This window comes from Anguilla rostrata, chromosome 15, assembly GCF_018555375.3.
Source record: "Anguilla rostrata isolate EN2019 chromosome 15, ASM1855537v3, whole genome shotgun sequence".
NCBI lineage: Eukaryota > Metazoa > Chordata > Actinopteri > Anguilliformes > Anguillidae > Anguilla > Anguilla rostrata.
In genome coordinates, this window is record NC_057947.1 from 2414685 (window position 1) to 2436253 (window position 21569).

Genomic DNA, 21569 nt, shown 5'->3' on the forward strand with positions numbered 1-21569 from the left:
CCCCAACTGGAGCAGCTGGGCCCTATTCCTCGGTTCTGCGGTCTAGTGGTTTAAACTCCGGCTGAGAGCTGTTTAAAAGCGCAGCGTTTGTTTATTGTTCGCGCAGTGGACTGCACTCTGTGACCCCGGTTGGATCACTTTCATTTACATTCAAGAGAACAGATCAAGGCATCTGGGTCCAAAGGCAGTTGCCCTTCCCACACACAAATCCAGTGTTACAGACAGGTTAGGCCGTTCAGAAAGCGCATAAATAAAAACGTTTTGTCTGGTGACTCTGTCAGGGCAGAATGTTTTTAATATGCAGGTGACAGCCCGTGGGGGTCGGCCCGATTCCGTGGAGTGCACAGGGCACTCTGTCACTCAAGCCCCGCTGAGCTCAGAGCCCATTTGTGTCGCTGGGAGCGAGGGGGCGTGGCTTGGCCATGCGATCTCCCGCTGCCATGGCAACCAGGCTTACCGGTATAAAGATGTCAAAGTCCTGCGCGAGGCCAAGGCCGTGGGCGGAGCCCTGCTTTAATGTGTTCACGCATTGCGCCAGTATTTATCCAGCTGTATAAATGGATTTAATGTAACTGCTATGTAAAAGTTATGAAAGTCACTGTGGATAAGAGCGTCTGCTAAATGCCTGTAATGTAATCTCTACTGTACAGTGCGTAGCATGCTGCTGCAGTACCAGCAATCTCCACAGGGCGTCAGCAGTTGTAGAATTTATGTATAAATGTATGCAGTTCATTCATCTTCATGTTTTTGCAATTTTGTACAACATGCTGTTTTGCCCTCATGGATTTCTGTGATTTAAATGATTTAATTATGTTAATTTACCCACAAGGGAAAATTAATGTTTGATAGTGGATATAAAAAGTGGATTTGCATGCATTTACATATAAAACTGGATTCACAGACATTTGCATATAAAAGTGGATTCAGAGACATTCACATATAAAAGTGGAGCAGCAGATAATACTGTTTTCGTTACCCACCCGGTCCCGGGCTAAGGTGCGGTGGTTGAGGTGCGCTGTGTTGGGGTCCCGGGCTGAGGTGCAACATTTTCAAATCAATTTGGAAAACTTATAAGCAAACATAAAAATAAACACACAAAAAACCTTTTAGATAAAAAAAATGGTAAAAGATGATATTAAATTAAATATATATATTGACACCATCTTTAAGTGTGTGAAATCAAAATAACTCCACACCTTGCTTTTACTCCTTTCTTTTCCAGTCATCTATAAAAAATGAATTTTAAAAAATCAGTTTTCAGTTTCAAACATGTATTTTTATGAATATTATTATTGTTGTTGCTATTCATTTGTTATTATTTCTTAGTATCTATTCTCAGTAAATTAATTATATTTTCTTATTTTATTCCTACTACATGATCTCAAAGAGTAAGAATTTATCTAGCGAGCTTCCCTGTCCATAAGAATTCGGTGATGAAAATAACTACAATGCGCTCTGACGCGTGACTAGATGACACACTCGCTCGCAATAATGCATTAGCTATTGACACAGCCTCATTATTTCTTATTATATATTCTCAGTAAGTTAAATGAATTATATTTTCTTATTTCATTTCTACTACATGATCTCAAAGAGTAAGACATTATCTAGCGGAGCTAATGAGTGAATCAAGTGTAACGTTAGATGAAATTAAATTGACTAGATGAAATACGTGAAAAAAACTACAATGCGCTTTCGTGCAGGTCACCCTGTTGGTTGATTCACTTCTCCAACAGCAATCCTTCTCTCATGTTATCACAACAAAGCTAGATAACATGGCTTAAAATGATCCATGTTAGAAGTGTTTTATCGGCGTTTTTACTGTCTGGTTAGCTTGCATCGATAACGCCTGACTAGATGACACACTCGCTTGCCATAACGCGTTGGCTATTGACACAGCATCATATAGTAGCTAATATTATCTCGGATTAAAAAACAAATGTGTGATGCATTCAATCACCATTTTATTTTGGCTGGTTATTTATTTGAGAATACAGCGATGTCCTCTGGAAATGTAGATCCTACCCTGCTTATGTGCTCACTGCCACTTCATAAAGGCTTGCTAGCCAGCTAGCTTGCTAAAGTGAACCAAATATGTTAGCTAGCTCACTCGCTTGATAATGAGGATTGATAAACATAGTCTTGCAGTGGAGAATATTGGATGAGGCACGAGTGACAAACGTCTTATTACAGAAGTAGCTGCTGCAGTTTACACTTGTATTAGAGCTCCCTCTACTGGATAATTCTAGTAAATAGCAATTACAACCTTCGAACAGACAAGTACAGATAAATAATCAATGTTTTTGTTTTGTTTATTATACTTATTTAAAAATCGGGACACATCGGCGGCATAACTGCCGATCCCGATGTCGTCAAAAAAGTCTAATAATGGCCGATATCTCGGCCAAACCAATATATCGGTCGGCTCTAGTTGAGGTGTGCTGTGTTGGGGTCCCGGGCTGAGGTGGTTGAGGTGTGCTGTGTTGGGGTCCCGGGCTGAGGTGGTTGAGGTGTGCTGTGTTGGGGTCCCGGGCTGAGGTGGTTGAGGTGTGCTGTGTTGGGGTCCTGGGCTGAGGTTAGGTAGTTGAGGTGTGCTGTGTTGGGGTCCCGGGCTGAGGTGCGCTGTGTTGGGGTCCCGGGCTGAGGTGCAGTGGTTGAGGTGCGCTGGGTTGGGGTCCCAGGCTGAGGTTAGGTAGTTGAGGTGTGCTGTGTTGGGGTCCCGTGCTGAGGTTAGGTAGTTGAGGTGCGCTGTGTTTGGCGCTCCGGTCCTGATCGAGCGGCCCCTCTGCTTCCACACAGGCGCCATAACGTCGTTCTCGGCGGGCTTTGTGAAGATCCGGTGGAACCTGTGGGGGGAGCTGGTGATTGGGGTGGACACTGCCCTGCAGGCCGGCCTCCTGCTCCTCATGGGCACCACCAGCAACATCTGGGTGTGCTACGTGGCCTACTCCTTCTTCAGGGGCTTCTACCAGTTCCTGGTGCCCATTGCCACGTGAGTGCCACGCCCTTCCAGAGCTTCAGTATCAGACATGCCACGCCCTTCCAGAGCTTCAGTATCAGACATGCCACGCCCTTCCAGAGCTTCAGTATCAGACATGCCATGCCCTTTCAGAGCTTCAGTGTCAGACATGCCACGCCCTTCCAGAGCTTCAGTATCAGACACACCGATTTGGCATGCCGCAGTAAAAAAAAAACTGGTTATTTTTGGACACGGTGAAGTTGGGCGTTTATTGTGCCAGCAGTGGACTAATTTCAGTGCCGTCATTTTGAAGCTGGAATACTGACCGAGGGAAATGGTGGCGGAACGCGTGTCCTAACCCCTGTGATCTGCAGGTTCCAGATAGCCTCAAATCTATCTAAAGAAATGTGTGCCTTGGTGTTTGGGGTGAACACCCTCCTGGGAACCATTCTGAAGACCATCATCACCCTCATCGTGGCGGATAAGCGGGGCTTCGGACTTCCTGTCCACCCTCAGGTAGGCCCGATCCCGCCGTTGGGCCGAGCCCAAGCAGAACACCACACACAAGCTGCTGTATCACCGCTCCGGGTTTACTGGGGACATTTTAAACCACAGACCCCCTGCGCTCAGCAGTCTGCTCTCAGTGATTGGTCATAGGGTGAAGTTCCCCTTTAACTGCCCACTTTAGTCACTGCTCTCCTCCACAAAGCTGGTGTAATTGTGCCTACTCCAAGTAGGGATGAAACGGTTACCGGTTTTAATGATGACCACGGTAAAATTCCCGACGGTTAGTATTACCGTTTCAAATTTTAATCATCATTAAAACCGTGTTTGATTACCGCGCTTTGAAAAACTCACGGTAAATACTGTCCAGACTGTCCAGCATCAACCAAATTTAGCAATAGTCTCCCAGACCCAGGCGCAGCATGCAACCTTGGGTTTCATTCATTCATTCATTCATTCATTCATTCATTCATTCATTCATTCATTCATTCATTCATTCATTCATTCATTCATTCTTCATTCATTCATTCATTCATTCATTCATTCATTCATTCATTCATTCATTCATTCATTCATTCATTCATTCATTCACATTGTATCCATTTATGCAGCTGGATATATATACTGAAGCAATCCAGGTTAAGTGCCTTGCTCAAGGGTACAACGGCAGTGTCCTATTGCGCTCTTACGGCTCGTTCCCAGCCCGAATCGATGCAGACAGAGCGAACTTTTTTATTTTTTGTCAGCGACATTCCATTTTCACGACCACAACGTTTATTTAGCATTTTTGTATAGCCGTTTCCGTGGATAAAATAGCCTTTATAATTGTTATTTTCTGTTAAAAACCATTTCATTTGTATTCAGGGAGATAGCCAACTACTCGCAAGTTAGATGACACGTGTAGCCGTTTACTAATACCATCGCACCGTTTCAGGCTGGAAAATAACCCGTTAAACCAGAGAAATTGCCTAGTTGTCTTAAGGCCAGTTCAGATCAGTGATTCGCAACGAGACTGGATGCAACTTGCAAAATTCCAAGACGACTGATTGTAAAAGTTATAAAACTGCACTTGGCGATTTGACAAGGTGGGTCTTTTGAGACCCCAAGCAACGGCTTCAGACGCTCTGAAACTAACCAGTTCACACCGCTGCAATTTTCTCTGCAACATTCTAAAACAGTTTCGTCTCGTGAATCATTGATCTGAACTGTCCTTTAGAATCTTTGAATGTGTTGTAATGGAGGAATATTTATTTTTATTCATTTTATTTGTTTTTGGGAGCGGGGGGAATATGTTGTGGGTGGAGGATTGGGGAATTAGATGAACTCTCAATATCCCTGTCATCAAAGCATATACAGTAGCCTACGTGGTTCACAGAGTTGGGCTGAACAACAGAAATCCCTCCCAACAGCGATGCATGAAACAGTGAAATTGCCCTTACGAGCTCTTCTGCTCAGGCACAACCAGAGCTGTGCAATCTGTAAAAGACTACATATCATTACTTGAGCATAGAATGTGGAGAAATGTCTTTTTGGTTGCTGTTTTCTTATCTGCAATATGCACAAAGTGCAGTTACCTCTCATGGCCACTCGGTGCCATCTTTAATGTTAATGCACATTTGATATGGTTTTCATATGTTTACATAAGTTATTGGCTATGTTTAATGTTTTTTTATTATTTTAATGTTTATACAAACAAAAAGTGCACAGTGCTGCTAATTTTATATGTGGTTTTCAATATAAAACTTGAAATGGTGAAATGATTTCAGTGTGTGTATCAGTACTTTTTGAACATTTTCAGCAGATTTTAACAGTACCGCGATAATACTGATAATCGTGATAATTTTGGTCACTATAATCGTGGTATAAAATTTTCATACTGTTACATCTCTGACTCCAAGCTATGTGTCTGATTTATATGTAGTTATTGGGGTTTTATTACTGGAAAACAACCAAAAAATTAGAAAATCACTGCAAACCAGCACTGATAAAATTGAAGTTTTCAGTGAGGACTGATTTATATATTTTTTTCTCAGCAGACTTGGCACTGAAGTATCTGTTCCCTGCGTTCATGTGAATGTTACCTGTGTTCAGAGGATATATTATGTGCCTAAGTGTCTCTTTAAATCTCTTTGCAGTTCCTGGTGTATTTTTTCTACTTCACTCTGCTCACGGTTTTGTACCTGGCTGCTGCGGCCTACGTCATCTTCAAGCACTATCGCAACGAGAGAGGGGGCGGGGCTGCAGAGGAGGCCACGCCCACTGAGCTCAGCCCCATGGAGATGGACGCCTGTGAGACAGAGTGTCTGGCCAATGGGACGGGCGTGAAGGCCTGAGTGCTGCTGTGGTGGGTGTGGCTTTCTTCATAGCCCACGGGCTGTTAGTTGACTTTTCTTTTTTTTAATTGGCTGTAGACAAAGATCCAAAAATGATATTTATTTATTCATCCATCCATATATCCTTAAATGCAACGGAGTTCATGTATTGTCCACTATATTAAGATTTCAAATTTGTCTAGACAAATGCATTTATTTATAAGGCATTTTAACCAATCAGCATTGCATGTTTAATATTATTATTATTATTATTATTATTATTATTATTATTATTATTATTATTATTATTATTATTAACAGAGTTCGTACGGTCATGAAAAATCTGGAAAAGTCATTGAAATTTAAAATGCAATTTCCAGGCCCTGGAAAAGTTATGGAAAATTATATTTTTTGAAAAGTTTTCAAAAACCTTTGCGGTATTTTGGTGGTGTGAGAAGTTAATTCAGTCTGGCTCAGTCTGTTTACAGGCACGCCCAACAGGCACGCTTCTGCTGATGTAGCAGTTAGTAAACGTAGGCCCTACTGTGCCAACAATATGCCAGGGAAGTGCAGCTTTAATAATATATCAGGGCTCGAAATTAACTTTTTTACTTGGTAGCTCTGGTGCTCCCAATTTCAAAAAGTTAGGAGCACCCACCAAAATGTAAGGAGCACCAACAATATAGGCAATAGATTTTTTATTGATAAAAAACGACAATATAACAGTACGGTTTACAAGTAACAGTTAAACTGTCACGCCTAAAATGTGTCGACTCTTCAAGGAATTGCGTGTTATGCATTCAAACGACAAAGCGCTTCTCGTCACATTAATACCGCTAATTGAATCAACCGCCAGTAAACTGCATCGGAGAAATTAGCTGTTTCAACCGGGTCGCTACACAAAACACTACGTTAATGTTTTAAAAAAAATGCTGCAATCGTTCGCTTCAACTTTTCAGCTTTCGATAACGCTAATAAATTGAACATAAACTTTTGTCTTCGGGTAACATTAGTTAACGTGTTAGCTCTCTGTGTCGCGTGACAGTGGAGCGCTGCAAAAGGGAGTGATTGAAGGCTAATATTAACCAATTTAAAATCAGCATTAAAGAATGTCAAGCTCACGATTGGTTAGAAGGGTCACCGTCAGCTCACAAGGCACATACTGAGTGTACTAACTAGCGAATGTACAGAGGAAGAGACGTTCGACTGAAAAAAGAAAAAAAAAAAGGTTGCACCAGAACAATTATTTGCACTCGCACAAATGCTCCCAATTATATTTCGAAGTCGCACAGATTAAATTTTGGGAGCATATGCGACCAAAATGGTCGCAATTTCGAGCCCTGTTTGAGACATTGACAAAATGTTAAACTATTCGAATTAAAATATGAGAGAATGTATCTAAGTGTGTCTGTCTGGTGTTTATTTGTTTTAGAGAGGCACCATATGTTTCAGATGCAGACCTAATTTTACTTAGTGTTACAATAAATAATTTTAAATCGTCCCGCTGAGATAAAGTCATTGTTTTGGTCATGGAAATTCAGTTCAAGGTTGTGGAGAAGTCATGGAAAAGTCATTGAAAATCATTGGTGAAAAAGTGTATGAACCCTGTAATAATAATAATAAAAACGTTATTTATATAGCAACTTTCATATCATAAAATTCAGCTCAAAGTGCTTTACGAGAGAAACAATAGAAATCAGTACCACAGGTATTAAGATAAGGGACTGCCAATCAGAAATGAGCTTGTAAATATCCAATACAGAATGGACACGCCCTGTCTGCCCGCCAGCTCTCCTGTTCTGAAGTGGCACACTACATCAAAAGGAAATTATTATTATAATATAATAAATTATTATCATTATTATAAAATAATCGAAAGGATTATTTTCCTGTTTATAAAGTTAAACGGTTGAAACACAGGAGAACAGACCATGCTCACGTTGCTCATAATCCGTGGCTGAGAACTGTGTTTTCCCTGCAGAAAGTGGCCGCTTGGTCTCGCGAGGTCCTGGGTGCTGGTGTGGATCCTCCCCTTGCGACGGACCACCAGACGGAGGCCATTTTGTGGAAGAGTGGGCAAAGACAGGAGAAGGGCCGGGAACATCCTGGGACCGAAAGGCCAAACTCTGGATTTCCCGTTTCGGTCCGACTGATCATTCATGTCGGTATAGGATAGCAGCTGCTGCTTTGATCAGAAATGTGAAATGTGCCTGGTATCTGCCATAGGCTGACATGTGTTCATGCAGTGATTTGTATGAGTGAATAATTAGAACACACAAGAATCCAAGTAGCAATACTGTAGTATTTTATTTTGATATCTTAAATTTATGTATCTGTTTACCCCCCTTTACAATACTCAAGGTTTATATGGTAAAGGACCTTGGGCAAAGATCTTCCATTTTATTTTTTCTTCCAAGATATTTCCATGTTGGTGGGGACATCCACCCCCCCCACAATATGTTCGCGATGCGCAGGATTTTGATTTAACTCCCAGAAAGCCTGTAGCAATGAGGATAGTGCTCACTAATCATGGTTCCAACTTAGATTTACCATAGTGAGCTTACTGCTCATAGCTTTAAACATGCAAAAATTATAAATTAAAATGTCGAATTTCAAATTTTCAGAACAATTTCAGTTTTTGATAACCATAGGGACTAATATGAATGAATGGTCCACTGTTACAATTTTCCTTGAATATGAAGCATATAAATTGGTAAGTGCCAAGATATGGCAGTATGCATCTGTGCAGATTACTGATGAAAGTCAAGACGGGTGACTTGACTTAGCTCTTTCCTGGTGGGGATTCTCAGTGTGGCAGACCAGCATGTATAATCTAGGGGACAAGATGTACACGTTATATTTTCTTTTATATTTGTGTATTTTCTTTTCCTGTGATACTTGCATTTCAGCTGAATGGAGGTCTTCCAATATCTATCATTCCCAATTGGAGTCAGTTGTTCAGGTTGGTTTTGAATGAAATATTTTTTAAGAACTGAACAAAATCAGAATGTATTCATTTTGTGTTTTTTTTTTTGCCCTTTGGACCACATATACAAAACAATCAAGTTTTATTTACTAGGAGGCTCACAGGAAAGATGGTGTAACAGGTGTACCAGCCTATTTTGTAATGCTGAACATGAATTATTTTTTTATACTGAATATCAAGGAATTTTTATAGTCTTGATTTTTAAATTGTGCAGTGTTCTGTAACAGTTGAGGCCCATTCTTTTCTGTTGGTTGTATTCAAATTTCTGGATTCAAATACTTTTCTGTGCTCTGTTGATCTTGCCTGGTTTAATTGAGCCTGCCAATATGACCAGAGGCGGGTTTTGAACTTTTTGAGAGTACTTCATTGGTTCCAATGCACCAGACAAGATCAGTAAAGTGTAGAATAGTATTTGACCCAGGTTTGTAAATATTTCAGAAGGCTTACTGCCATATTTCATAAATTTAACATCACCTGAGCACAAGAAGCTTTGCAGTGCTGTGATTCACTGCTGTTTATTTCACTTTTATTCGTATTTTTTCACAGTGATGGGATCATCCCCAGTCCAAGTGAATTATTATTAGTGAATTGGTATCATTACAATTAGTGAATTATTATTAGTGATAATTATACGTTGTTTCTGAAGCAATGCAGACAGTGGCGGTAATGTGAAGATTAGAGCCCGACCGATATATCGGTTTGGCCTATATATCGGCCATTATTTGACTTTTTTGACAACATCAGGATCGATGCCGCCGATGTGTCCCGATTTTTAAATAAGTATAATAAACAAAAAAAAACAATGATTATTTATCTGTACTTGTCTGTTCGAACGTTGTAATTTACTAGAATTATCCAGTAGAGGGAGCTCTAATACAAGTGTGAACTGCAGCATCTGACTTCTGACTTCTGCGCTACTTCTGTAATAAGACGTTTGTCACTCGTGCCTCATCCAGTATTCTCCACTGCAAGACTTGTCTGCACAGATTTGATTGCCGCGATAAAGGTATGTATATTTAGTGAAAGTTTTTAATTAAATGCGTTTATACGACCACTATGTTTATCAATCCTCATCATCGAGCGAGCTAGCTAACGTATTTGGCTCACTTTAGCAAGCTAGCTGGCTAGCAAGCCTTTATGAAGTGGAAGTGAGCACATAAGCAGCGTAGGATCTACATTTCCAGAGGACATCGCTGTATTCTCAAATAAATAACCAGCCAAAATAAAATGGTGATTGAATGCATCACACATTTGGTTTTTTATCTGAGATAATGATATTAGCTATGATGCTGTGTCAATGCGTTATTGCAAGCGAGTGTGTCATCTAGTCACGCGTCATCGTAGCAAGCTAACCAGACAGTAAAAACGCCGATAAAACACTTCTGACGTGGATCATTTTAAGCCATGTTATCTAGCTTTGTCGTGATAACATGAGAGAAGGATTGCTGTTGGAGAAGTGAATCAATCAACAGTTAGCGCGGGTAACCTGCACGAAAGCGCATTGTAGTTTTTTTTTCACGTATTTCATCCAGTCAATTTAATTTCATCTAACGTTACACTTGATTCATTCTTTAGCTCCGCTAGATAATGTCTTACTCTTTGAGATCATGTAGTAGAAATAAAATAAGAAAATATAATTCATTTGACTTACTGAGAATATATAATAAGAAATAATGAGGCTGTGTCAATAGCTAATGCGTTATTGCGAGCGAGTGTGTCATCTAGTCGTGCGTCAGAGCGCATTGTAGTTATTTTCACCACCGAATTCTTATGGACAAGGAAGCTCGCTAGATAGTCTTACTCTTTGAGAGTACTGAGAATAGATACTAAGAAATAATAACTAATTAATAATAATAATAACAACAATAATAATATTCATAAAAATACATGTTTGAAACTGGAAAATTAATTTTTTTTAGATGGCTGGAAAAGAAAGGAGTAAAAGCAAGGTGTGGAGTTATTTTGATTTCACACTCTTAAAGATGGTGTTAATATATATATTTAATTTAATATCATCTTTTACATTTTTTTTATCTAAAAAGTTCTTTGTGTGTTTATTTTTATTTGTTTGCTTATAAGTTAAATGTTCTTAAATATAGAAACTTTAATAAAATATAGGTTTTTTAAATTAATTTGAAAATGTTGCACTTTTTGACAAAATATCGGTCAGAACATTGGTAATCGGTGGGCTAGGATTCTCCAAAATCGGGATCGGCATCGGACCCAAAAATCTGGCATCGGTCGGGCTCTAGTGAAGATGTATCTACTTAATGCTGGAACTGAATCAGTGAATGTCAGTGACCGCTGTGCTGTTTGTAGAAGCTGACAATCGTGCGGTTTTGAAAAGAACAAGCTTCTTATTTTTTTTCCACACCGTACAGTGTTTCCTTTGAATTAGATTAAAACATTTTTTTTATTTTTTTATTTTTATGATAGATGAGGGGATTTTTGGTCCTTATATCTCCAGTGTTACTGGCCTTAATCTGTGAACCAATAACTAACTACAAGTGTTACTGCTGTAAAAATAACATTTTTGATTTGTACTGATTTACAGATAAACGATTCCAAAAAGGATTGTGTGTTTGCTTCCCCCCCCCCCTTTGTTTAAGCAAAGTTAATCAGATGCTTGTCCAAGTACTTCATTAAGGTCTACTGGACCTGCATTTAAATGATGCAGATGAACAGTCAATGAATTCCTAATTTCTTTTTACAATTAAAAAAAAAAAAAAAAAAGTTTATTTCCGCTGCTGAAAATCTGCCAGGAAAAAGCACCAAAACAGAGTCGTGAAAGACAAAATTCATTTATTCAGTGCCTGGGAGAAATGGTACAGCACATACTGATTACAAAAAGAAGTGAGATCCACAGGTTCATTGTGTTTGTGCTGGAACACCTCAGCGGGATTGCCTGAGTCGGTCTGAAGGGGATTCCACGAGGAACTAATGCAGGAGAGTCTTCATCACACATCTTTTACCCATATATCACCGGGGCATTCACGCAGAGCAGAGCTGCATTGGAACGGGTTCGAGCCGCTTCCAAAACATGGCAGACGCCAACTCCGCGGTGCAAAACGTGCTCGATTAGTCGGTCAGTTGACCCTTCCAAATGCTACTCTGTTTCTGAAGCTCGTATGCACTTAACATGGGAAAATATAAATATTTTTATTTTTATTCCAGAGTATGCATCAGCTATGCCCTTGCTTGCATTACGACATTTTAAGGCAGAGTTTGGATTATAAAAATGGGACATATACTTCCATATGAATTAACAATGAAAAGCCAGAAATGATGTCACAAAATGCCTCTGACCCCATACATTAAAGCATAGCAATATTTTTGGGAGTGGGGGGGGGGTGGGGGTTGGCCATTTTTGGGGTTTGTAATATCTGAAGTAGACCTCAATTTCCCATCAGGAAATGCTTATGGATGCATTGGCTTGCATGCACATTCACATTTTATTTTCTCAACAAACTGTTTTCTGCCTCAGTAATGGGCTAGAGCTAATTTAAATCTAAAAATGACTTTTTTTCCCCCCAAATTGTATTTCCTGTTGTCTCAGTTGAAAAATAAATATCTTTTTAATAGCTTTTTTTTTATAGTTAAAATATTCTTTGAAGGTTGCGCTGCCCTTCAATATTCCACAGTCCATAGATGAAGAATAAAAATGAAAAACAAAAAATCTGAAGTGTTATACAAAATTATAGCTACAACTGGTTAAATATACCAATTAAAAGACATCTTAAAAAGTAACGACAAAAAAAAAAAAAAAAAACACGAACAACAACCATTTCATATACAAAATTTAAACCAGATACAATTTTAAAACACCGCCAAGGTTGGCTTCTCTTCTGTTTATCGTTCACCCCTTTAGGAAATATGTGCCCACGCCTCGTGACAGAGCAAACGCCTTTTTTGTTAGATCCATCTCTTTGGCATTACGGAGGGGAAGAGGAGACAAGAAGCCTCGTCTCTGCTAGGGAGGAGTCGCAGAGCCAGTTCAAAGGGCATGTGTGTGTGTGTGTTTGGAGGGGGCGGGGTTAAAGTGGGGAGGCCCTGCTTGGTCAGCTGTGATAGGTTAAGGTGGAGAAAGAGGCGGGGTTTATTTTTTGGACTGTGCGATGTAGCTGTTCTCGATGCACAGGACAATGTACCGGCTGGAGCAGCTCCTGGCCGCCTGCTCGAGCAGCTGCCCAGCCTGGAGGGAGGACGCCATGCCCGTCATCACCTGATCCTCCATGCGCCACGTCTCGCAGTAGTTATCCGTCTGCCGGTGACCCCTGCTGCTGGAGCCGTGCCACACCATCTTCTGCGGCCTTCACACAAAACAGGAAACGTCAACCAAGAGGTCGAAGGTCACCAGTGTACCTTAACAACGAGGTTTTTCCGAGCTCCCCAGTGATTTATACTTCTGGAGGAATCGAGGCACTTAAATCCAGCATCACAACTAGATTAATAGGATTTTCCAAAATTACGCAAAGGATTGCTTTGTAATAACATTATGGAGGACGATATGTCTCAAATTAATCTTCATGAGACGATGTTAAGTGCTTTGATGTCTAAAGAGACACACTGCAATTTTTGTGCAACTTTTGTGCCTTTGAAACTTTTTTGCATTTGAGTAGCACCTTGTAAAGGTCGAAGGTCACCAGTGTACCATGGCATTGTAAAGGTGCAGCTCACTTTAAACTTGTTTGCAACTCTTCTTAGTAAGACTAGTTTCATGCAACAGCCAGATACATCAAAGTTTGTTGGAAAGTCGAGCTGACAGACAGCTGCAGTATATTGAAATCATTTAAAGAAGAAATGGACAGAAGCGACAAAAGACTAAAGACAAGTGATCTGGTCTTTCGGAAAGGAGATAACAGTCATCGAGTTTATGCAAGATTGGTAGCCTAAATGCAGTCATATGTTTTACTTAGATCTTGTGTGGACATCAGCAAAATTAGCTAGCCAGAAGTAAATTAGAATAACATTAATGACACATTGTTAACTAGCAAGCAAGTCTATCAGTTGATCATTGTCAACAAAGAAACCCACAGACTAATATTAGCTGTACTGTAGGTAGGCCTATTTCAGAAAGTCAACATTAACCCACACATGCTTCATTTTTTGGACAGTGTTATCTAAAAATCTGCAAGCATCACTGCACATACAAATAAATGAAACTCAAGAGTTGATAGAAAGTAACTATTATGAGACGATTCAAAATGTGAAATGTTCATATTTTTCAATCTCATTGTGTAACTAAAATTGCGTGAAAATATCACTTCTATGCAACTTTTTCCACAAGCCTGCACAAAGTTTCACTGTGTGAAGCTGACCTAAATCTCTAAATTGACCACAAACATGAGCCTCTTGTGACAGCATCTGTATTGCAGTCACTCCAGAGTCCTAGTTGAATTCTCAAGTCGACCTTTACCAGCCTAACGTTGGCTGCATCCAAAACCTCAAAAGCCGCACCCTTCCTTCCTTTACCGAATATACAGAGCAAAGGTGAAGACAATATGGCTGCAGCCTCGCCCAGCCAATCGGCAGTGACTTTGGAAGCGAGTATTCGAACCCGGGCCAGGGACTCACCAAGCGCTGTCTCTGAGGATGTCTCTTCCGTCGAAAGAGTAGATGGGGACGCCGTCCTTCATTCGCCATCCTGCGTCCACTTAACGCCCACTCTCTCTGATACACGTGGCAGTCCTCCAGCTGTCTACTACAACACTAGACAGTCTTAAGCTGTCCTAAAGGCAGGAGCCAGATCAGACACAGGAGTGCTCTACTATCAGTGATACACTTTTATTTATAAATGGACATGGCATGGTGTCCTCATCAAACAGGTCTGTGCATACTATCAGTGATACACTTTTATTTATAAGATGGGTACATGCGGCAGGTCCTCATATAAACATGGGTCCTTGTGCATACTATCAGTGATACACTTTTTATTTATAAAGGACATGGCAGGTCCTCATAAACAGGTCTGTGCATACTATCAGTGATACACTTTTCATTTATAAAGGACATGGCAGGTCCTCATAAACAGGTCTGTGCATACTGTCAGTGATACACTTTTCATTCATAAAGGACATGGCAGGTCCTCATAAACAGGTCTGTGCATACTATCAGTGATACACTTTTCATTTATAAAGGACATGGCAGGTCCTCATAAACAGGTCTGTGCATACTATCAGTGATACACTTTTTATTTATAAAGGACATGGCAGGTCCTCATAAACAGGTCTGTGCATACTATCAGTCATGGGGCACTGAAGACAGGAGATAGCATTAGCAGCAGTGCATATTTCGGTTCAGTTTTGTTTGCTCATTTCACAAAGGACCAGCATCTCTAAGCGCTTTATGGAGATTCTGGGCCCCAGGTCCCCATAAGTAAGTTCACACAATGGCTGAAAACTCAATTCTGATTGGTCCAAGAGTGTGCATTTAATTCTCAGTAAAGGGACACCTCGGCCTTTTAACAGTTCTAAAATTAATGCACTACAAAATCCAGCATTCTAAAGCACTTAAACAGCAACATTATTCTTTGGATTTTGAATTGATGTTACATTCCCTCCCATTTTCAATGTCCAATTTCACTATTGATGGCAACGTTGAATCACAGTTCTAGTAACTGGCTTCATTTAGGGTTGCCAACCATCCCGCAAAATACGGAATCGTCCCTTATTTGGACAGTAGAATAGGCGTTCCGTATTTAACTCATGGCAACGGGACGCATTTTCTTCCGTATCTTTGTGAATGATTGCGTTTATAGTAACCGCTGTTTTGAATATAATTCAATAGTTAGCTAGCTAGCCGGGATAACAAGCGTGCCGTGAAACCACTTTGACCCAAAACCCAGCTGAATTATAATATCGGCTAGGTGACAAGTGACCGGGAACCTATAATAAAGCTAGCTAGTATTCAAATCCGGTTTCAGAGGGTCTTCAGAGATGTCTACACTGCTTGACCACACCATTTTAAAAAGCAAGACAGAGCTAGGCAGATGAATTTGATTGAGTTATGGTTTTATGCAGTTTTCTTAAAAAATGACAAAAATGAATTAACGACCAGAGGTTTTTGCTTAACAACAGTGCAAATAGAACTACCAACTAGAGTTTTGCTTGACAACAGTAAAACAATATGCCCAAACGCGCGAGATTATTCGTTGGGCTATAATCAATAAATCAAAAATTGAAGAACCATATAGTCATTGTACTTCAGTGGTGGTTAAGCGACCTCGGCTTTGCCTCGGCCGCATCACCCCCCCCCCCCCCCCATACATTATTTTCCAATAATGGGATAGCCCGTCATGGTTTGTTCCTTACTTAAGGAACAGGAGCAAGGACAAAGTTCCTGGAGGAAACAGGAAGAAGCTTTGGGCAGGTCCCCGCGGAGAGGGGAGGCAGACACGACGCAGACCAGTTAAAGCGATTTCAGGGTGTGGAGGGACAGGAGCTTTGCTTACTCTGAGGTTGACGATGGGAAGGTTGTCGCGATCGGACTTGCGCACGATGCTGTAGAGGTCCTGGAGCTTGGACGATAAGAAGGCGCGGAAGGTGCCCTTGAGCCCGACGGCGCGCGCCTGCTGGAAGCACAGGTAGTCCGCGCCCCGGATCCCGCGCATGTTACCCACTTGGGGGGTGTTGAGAGCAATCAGGTGCAGCTGAGGACAGAAGCGAGCGTTGAAACCGAAAACAAGGCAGCGCCGCGGGAGGAGGTTCCCACTTCAGCAAACAAATAAACAAACATGCATAGTGAGGGCAGGTGCGAATTCCTGGATCAAACGTGTGTGTGTGTGTGTGTGTGTGTGTGTGCGCGCGCGTGTGAGTGTGTGTGTGCGTGTGTGTGTGTGTGTGTGTGCGTGTGTGTGTGTGTTTGTGTGGTGTGCTGTGCGGTGTGTGTGCGTGTGTGTGTGTGCGTGCGTGCATGGTGCTGGTGTGCGGTGGTGCGTGCTTGTTTGGCTGTGCGTGTGCGTGGTGTGCGTGCAGTTGCAGTGTGCGTGTGTGTGTATAGCGAGGACAGGTACTCACTCCTGGACCTGACGTGTGCTCGTGTGCGGCAGGCTGTGGCTCCGGGGGCCTTGGCCGGTGCTGGGGATGGTGATGGGGCCGGGTCTCTGGGTACCGCGGGTCCGGATTGGATGGGTACCTGGGATCTGGTTGAGAGGGGTACTGTGGATCAGGCTGGGAGGGGTATCTGGGATCAGGATGGGTGGGGTATCTAGGATCGTGCTGGGAGGGGTGTCTAGGATCGTGCTGGGAGGGGTACTGTGGGTCAGGCTGGGAGGGGTATCTGGGATCTGGATTAGAGGGGTATCTGGGATCTGGATTAGAGGGGTTGTGGGGATTGGGATTAGAGGGGTTGTGGGGATTGGGGTTAGAGGGGTTGTGGGGATTGTGGTAGGAGGGGTTGTGGGGATTGTGGTCAGAGGGGTTGTGGGGATTGGGGTAAGAGGGGTTGTGGGGATTGTGGTCGGAGGGGTTGTGGGGATTGTGGTCGGAGGGGTTGTGGGGATTGTGGTCAGAGGGGTTGTGGGGATTGTGGTCAGAGGGGTTGTGGGGATTGGGGTAATGACTTTCTGGCTGACTGGGCTCACTGTTGGGGACCTCTGGGCGTTGAGGTGGGGGCTGGAGAGGCTGGTTCTCAGGACCACTGTTTGCTAAGCGCTCAGCGCCACTGTTGGGGTTATTCTCCGGTTCGTAGTGGACCACAGGGGGCGGCTGGACTGCAGCAACCTCGTTCTCCTGAACACAGAGATCGCTACGTTAGCATGCAGTTGATGGAAATGTCCCATTTTAACCATGCAGCACATACTGTATACACTCGCCCAATATTTTAACTCAGCCTTCTACAACAGCCTTCTGCTGTGTTATGAAAACTCACCTGATCTCTAGAGAAAGCCTGGTAATCCCCAAGCTGTAATAAAATGAACAAAAAAACAACATATTACACTGTGAAACACCCTTCATCTCTCGTCAGGATGTAGGAAGGTAAAGCGTAGTTCGCGTGAATGGAAGCTGCTGTTCTGCGGACGGGTCCTTACTATGACTTGTCGGATTCCTTCTCTGACTCTGATGTAGAGGTCGGCGCGGTCCTCGATGAAAATCAGCGTCCCCTCCTGCTGTCTCCGCGCAGTGGCCAGCATGGTGTTGTACGACCTCAGCACCGTCACCTGCCGGATACGAGGGCGAAAACGACACGGGCAGGCCTTTAGTCATCTAGTTCAAAGACCGTAATCAAGCCATTGATCGACCGATCTTCATTTCTGCATATCGCCATTGACAGGTTATTACACAGCACTGTATTTTCTTAGAGGGAATCACAAAAAACCCTCAACCCTTAAAGGAGCCGGTTGAACGTGACATTTGCATTGTTTCAGGAACAAAAACAAATGCATTTTTTTTATTCAGTCTTCAATGTACTTTAAACTTTTTTAGCTAAATTCCACTAAAATCACCGAACCTTGGCGTGGTTATGGAACGTAGTTGCTACGATGACAGGCTCCGTTACAACTACCCATGATACGCCCTCTTTTGGAGACGAATTTCACAACAGCTACTTAGTAATATATAGTATCATAGATACTAGTAAGACTTGACTTATATCAGTTATAATTTTTGCTATCTGTAGCAATTAAATAAAGCACAACTATAACGTCCTCATAAAAGCAAACTAGCAAGCTAACGTTATCGATAACATTGCCTTATGAAAGCAAACCTCCTAGCTAGCTAACGTTAGCTAGCTAGCTAAATGAATATAACCAGAAATAATCTAAAGGCACTCTAATTTAAGTGAACCTAACGTTAGTCAAATAGTTGCATTGTCTGAACAGCAGGGCGGTGTGTCCTGTCAGATTTCTTTACGGGGCGTGGAAATAGGAGTGGTTACTGTATTCGTGACGTAGCAAAATGACAACTCTCTCAACCGGTTGAAAATAGGACGATGAATTTAAAACGCATATTTCTCCAAAAAATACAGAACGGACATATTTAATACTTTGCTCATTGTGTTTCTTCAATGCCTCTTGTGCAAATAGCACATAAAACCGAGAAAGTGTGAAAATCACCATGGTACTCCTTTAAAAAGCGATCAAACTTAACTGGTGAATTGTGTGATACAAAAGAAAATGTTGCTTGTGAGGGCTGTGAATGAGCAGTTAAATTAGGCGAAGTACAGAACTTTCTGGTTTGTTGGCTCACAGACTCAAATAATGAGACTCCCATTTTTGACAAAAATGTCCCAACAAGCAAATTAGAATATATATATATATATCCTGTCTCTTTGATAAATTAGTGTCCATTTCTCATTCAGTAATTGATATCACTGTACTTCTCCTACAGTTCATTGCTTCCTTGCACTCACCCCTGAAGAATGTCAGCTCCAGGGGCAGGCCAGGGTCCAGGATAGGCTAGCGAAGCGAGGCAGACCAGTATTTTATACGAGTGAACGGTTCCTACAGTTATTTCAGTCACTTGATGAAAGATGATACCAATACCAGTTATCTTACTTCGCTGAACGAGATACAACATACTATTATTCAGTACTGTTGATACAGAGATATAACTAGCATTACGTGTTAGTTCGAATGAACGGAGATACTACATTTATTATTCAGTCACTTTCGACATGAAATGGAGATATCAACATCCGATTATTCGTCACTTTCGACAGTAAGAGGTTAAAACTATTATCAGTGCTTGTAAAGCAGTAAGTCATCACCTCATTCTGAATGACTTCGGGAATAAGCAAAATTGGGTTAGGGTTAGTTATTAGAGTGAGTGGGTGAGTGAGGTATAGTGCTTACGGTGTGTAGGTCTGTAGGGTTAGGGTTAGTTATTAGAGTGAGTGAGTGAGTGATGGTAGTGCTTACGAGTGTAGGTCTTACGGTTGGTAGTTTGTGGTAGTCTGAGTAAGGCTTACGGTGTGTAGGTCTGTAGGTTAGGTAGTTTAGGAGTGAGTGAGGTATAGTGCTTACGGTGTGTAGGTCTGTAGTGTTAGGGTTAGTTATTAGAGTGAGTGGGTGAGTGAGGTATAGTGCTTACGGTGTGTAGGTCTGTAGGCCCCTGGCAGTGAGGGGGACCCTGGGGGCCCTGGCGGCCCCGGTGGCCCTGGGGCCCCTTGGCGACCATCGTAACCAACTCCTGGGTTTCCTGGTGGGCCCTGTGGCCCCGGGGGGCCGGGGATGGAGTCTCCTTTCGGTCCCTTGGGAAAGGCAGGAGAGCGGCACGTACTCAGAGACATCTAACCACCCCCACCGAGAGCGCGATTCCGATACTGCACCACACCCCACCCAACGCAGTCTCCGAATCCGCAACACCATCACCCCCCATCCGGAGAGCGACGGGTTCTCCCAGGAATCCCGCCACCTTCCGCCCAGCCTCTTACCGGCAGTCCTGGGTTTCCGGGAACGCCGGGGGGGCCCTGAACGCCGCCGTAGCGGGGGTCGTAGTAGCCACCGCCCGGCTCTCCTTTCTCCCCCCTGAGTCCAGGATCTCCCTGCTCCCCTTTCAACTGGCTCTGGACAGGCACACATTTCACTTCACTGCTCTGTCCTGAACTTACATTACATCACATGCCATTACATAACATTACATCACATTACATTCATTCAGCCAGAGCCCATACAGAGAAGGTTATGTGAAAGATAGTTGCAGACCTGGCTAACAACCTTCTCAGGTCTGTGAGTATAACTGCGACATCACTAATGTACTAATTAAATTAACAGTATGTTAACTCATGCCAACCTGGAACCATGATAGATTCATAGAGTTAGCATCTATAAAAACCATACAGCATGCCAATGATACGATCCTAAAGTAACTATGTATAAAAGAGTGTGGGGATGGGAGTTCAGAGCAAGCAGACAAAATGGATAAGTGGTTAGAGCCAGTCTGAGACGCAGCTGAGCTCACCTTCAGTGTATAAATGTCGAAGTCAGAGCCCAGACCTTGTGGAGTGAGAATAATTCAGTCAGAGTCCGAGCACATAAAACATTCCTGACTGAAACGAAGCCGCAACATACAGGGAACTTCACCCAAACATCTGACTTCAATGCTACTTTTATCAGTACACTGGTAATATGAAAACATTAGCAGCACACAATCTGCTAGATACTGGACCTGACCCTGCTCCTGACACAATCCGCTTGAGTGACACATTTGGCCGAGGAAGCCACGCCCACTCAGTGCAGAAGAGCAGGGGTTTCCAATCTTATCCGGAAAGGGCTGGTGTGAGTGCAGGTTTTCGTTTTAGCCCAGCACTATGACGCCTGATTCAACCAATTAACTAATCATGGTCTTCAATCAAGACTCTGATAAGCAGAATCAGGTGTGCTGGGAATCAGTGCTGGGCTGCACCCATACCGGCCCTTTTCGGATAAGATTGGACACCCCAGTAGTACAGCGTTTGAGATGCAGTATGTAGCCACGCCCCCTTAGTTTTTTCAAAAATATTTTATTCTTTATTTTATTTTTATTGAATGTCTGTTCTTCCTTCAGCTTTCATCATAGGAGACTACGTGGTTCCCGAGACGAGACCTGAGAATTGCTGGGTCGCGATGACATCATCACTTCAAACTGTCTTTTCCACATGACAGAAATGTGTTTCTGACACATTAAAGTGGGATCATGTGAATTATTCTGAGGGCAACAGAACACACCAAATGAGTTTCGAATTGCCTTCTTTTTAAAAAAAATGTTTGCATTAATTACCTGTAGCATACAGGTAAAACATCTCACCTGCTGTTCCAGGAATGCCCGGTTCTCCACGGTCACCTTTATCCCCCTTTGTGGCTGAGAATTAAAAGCATTTAAAAAATACATTT

At 42.3% G+C, this 21569-nt stretch overlaps 2 protein-coding genes across 7 annotated transcripts in view; one reads left to right on the forward strand and one right to left on the reverse strand.

The window, feature by feature from the left end:
• The window catches only part of slc19a1 (solute carrier family 19 member 1), a 25906-nt gene extending 14571 nt beyond the window's left edge, over positions 1–11335 (forward strand). For all 6 annotated transcript variants that reach the window (XM_064310140.1, XM_064310137.1, XM_064310134.1 and 3 more), the window contains 4 exons: positions 2800–2992; positions 3334–3475; positions 5599–5807; positions 7757–11335. In XM_064310140.1, the coding sequence (XP_064166210.1) occupies positions 2800–2992; positions 3334–3475; positions 5599–5796 (533 nt within the window). In that variant the 3' untranslated portion in view covers positions 5797–5807; positions 7757–11335. The remainder of the gene's footprint in view (positions 1–2799; positions 2993–3333; positions 3476–5598; positions 5808–7756) is intronic.
• A 211-nt stretch (positions 11336–11546) lies between these two features.
• Positions 11547–21569, reverse strand: part of col18a1a (collagen type XVIII alpha 1 chain a) — a 56037-nt gene continuing 46014 nt past the window's right edge. The window contains exons 32-42 of the mRNA XM_064311470.1: positions 21484–21537; positions 20659–20693; positions 20132–20263; positions 19763–19948; positions 19109–19114; positions 17790–17918; positions 17630–17662; positions 16777–17490; positions 16121–16409; positions 14336–14414; positions 11547–13071 (exon numbers count right to left, since the gene is read on the reverse strand). Of these exons, the coding sequence (XP_064167540.1) occupies positions 12858–13071; positions 14336–14414; positions 16121–16409; positions 16777–17490; positions 17630–17662; positions 17790–17918; positions 19109–19114; positions 19763–19948; positions 20132–20263; positions 20659–20693; positions 21484–21537 (1871 nt within the window). The 3' untranslated portion in view covers positions 11547–12857. The remainder of the gene's footprint in view (positions 13072–14335; positions 14415–16120; positions 16410–16776; positions 17491–17629; positions 17663–17789; positions 17919–19108; positions 19115–19762; positions 19949–20131; positions 20264–20658; positions 20694–21483; positions 21538–21569) is intronic.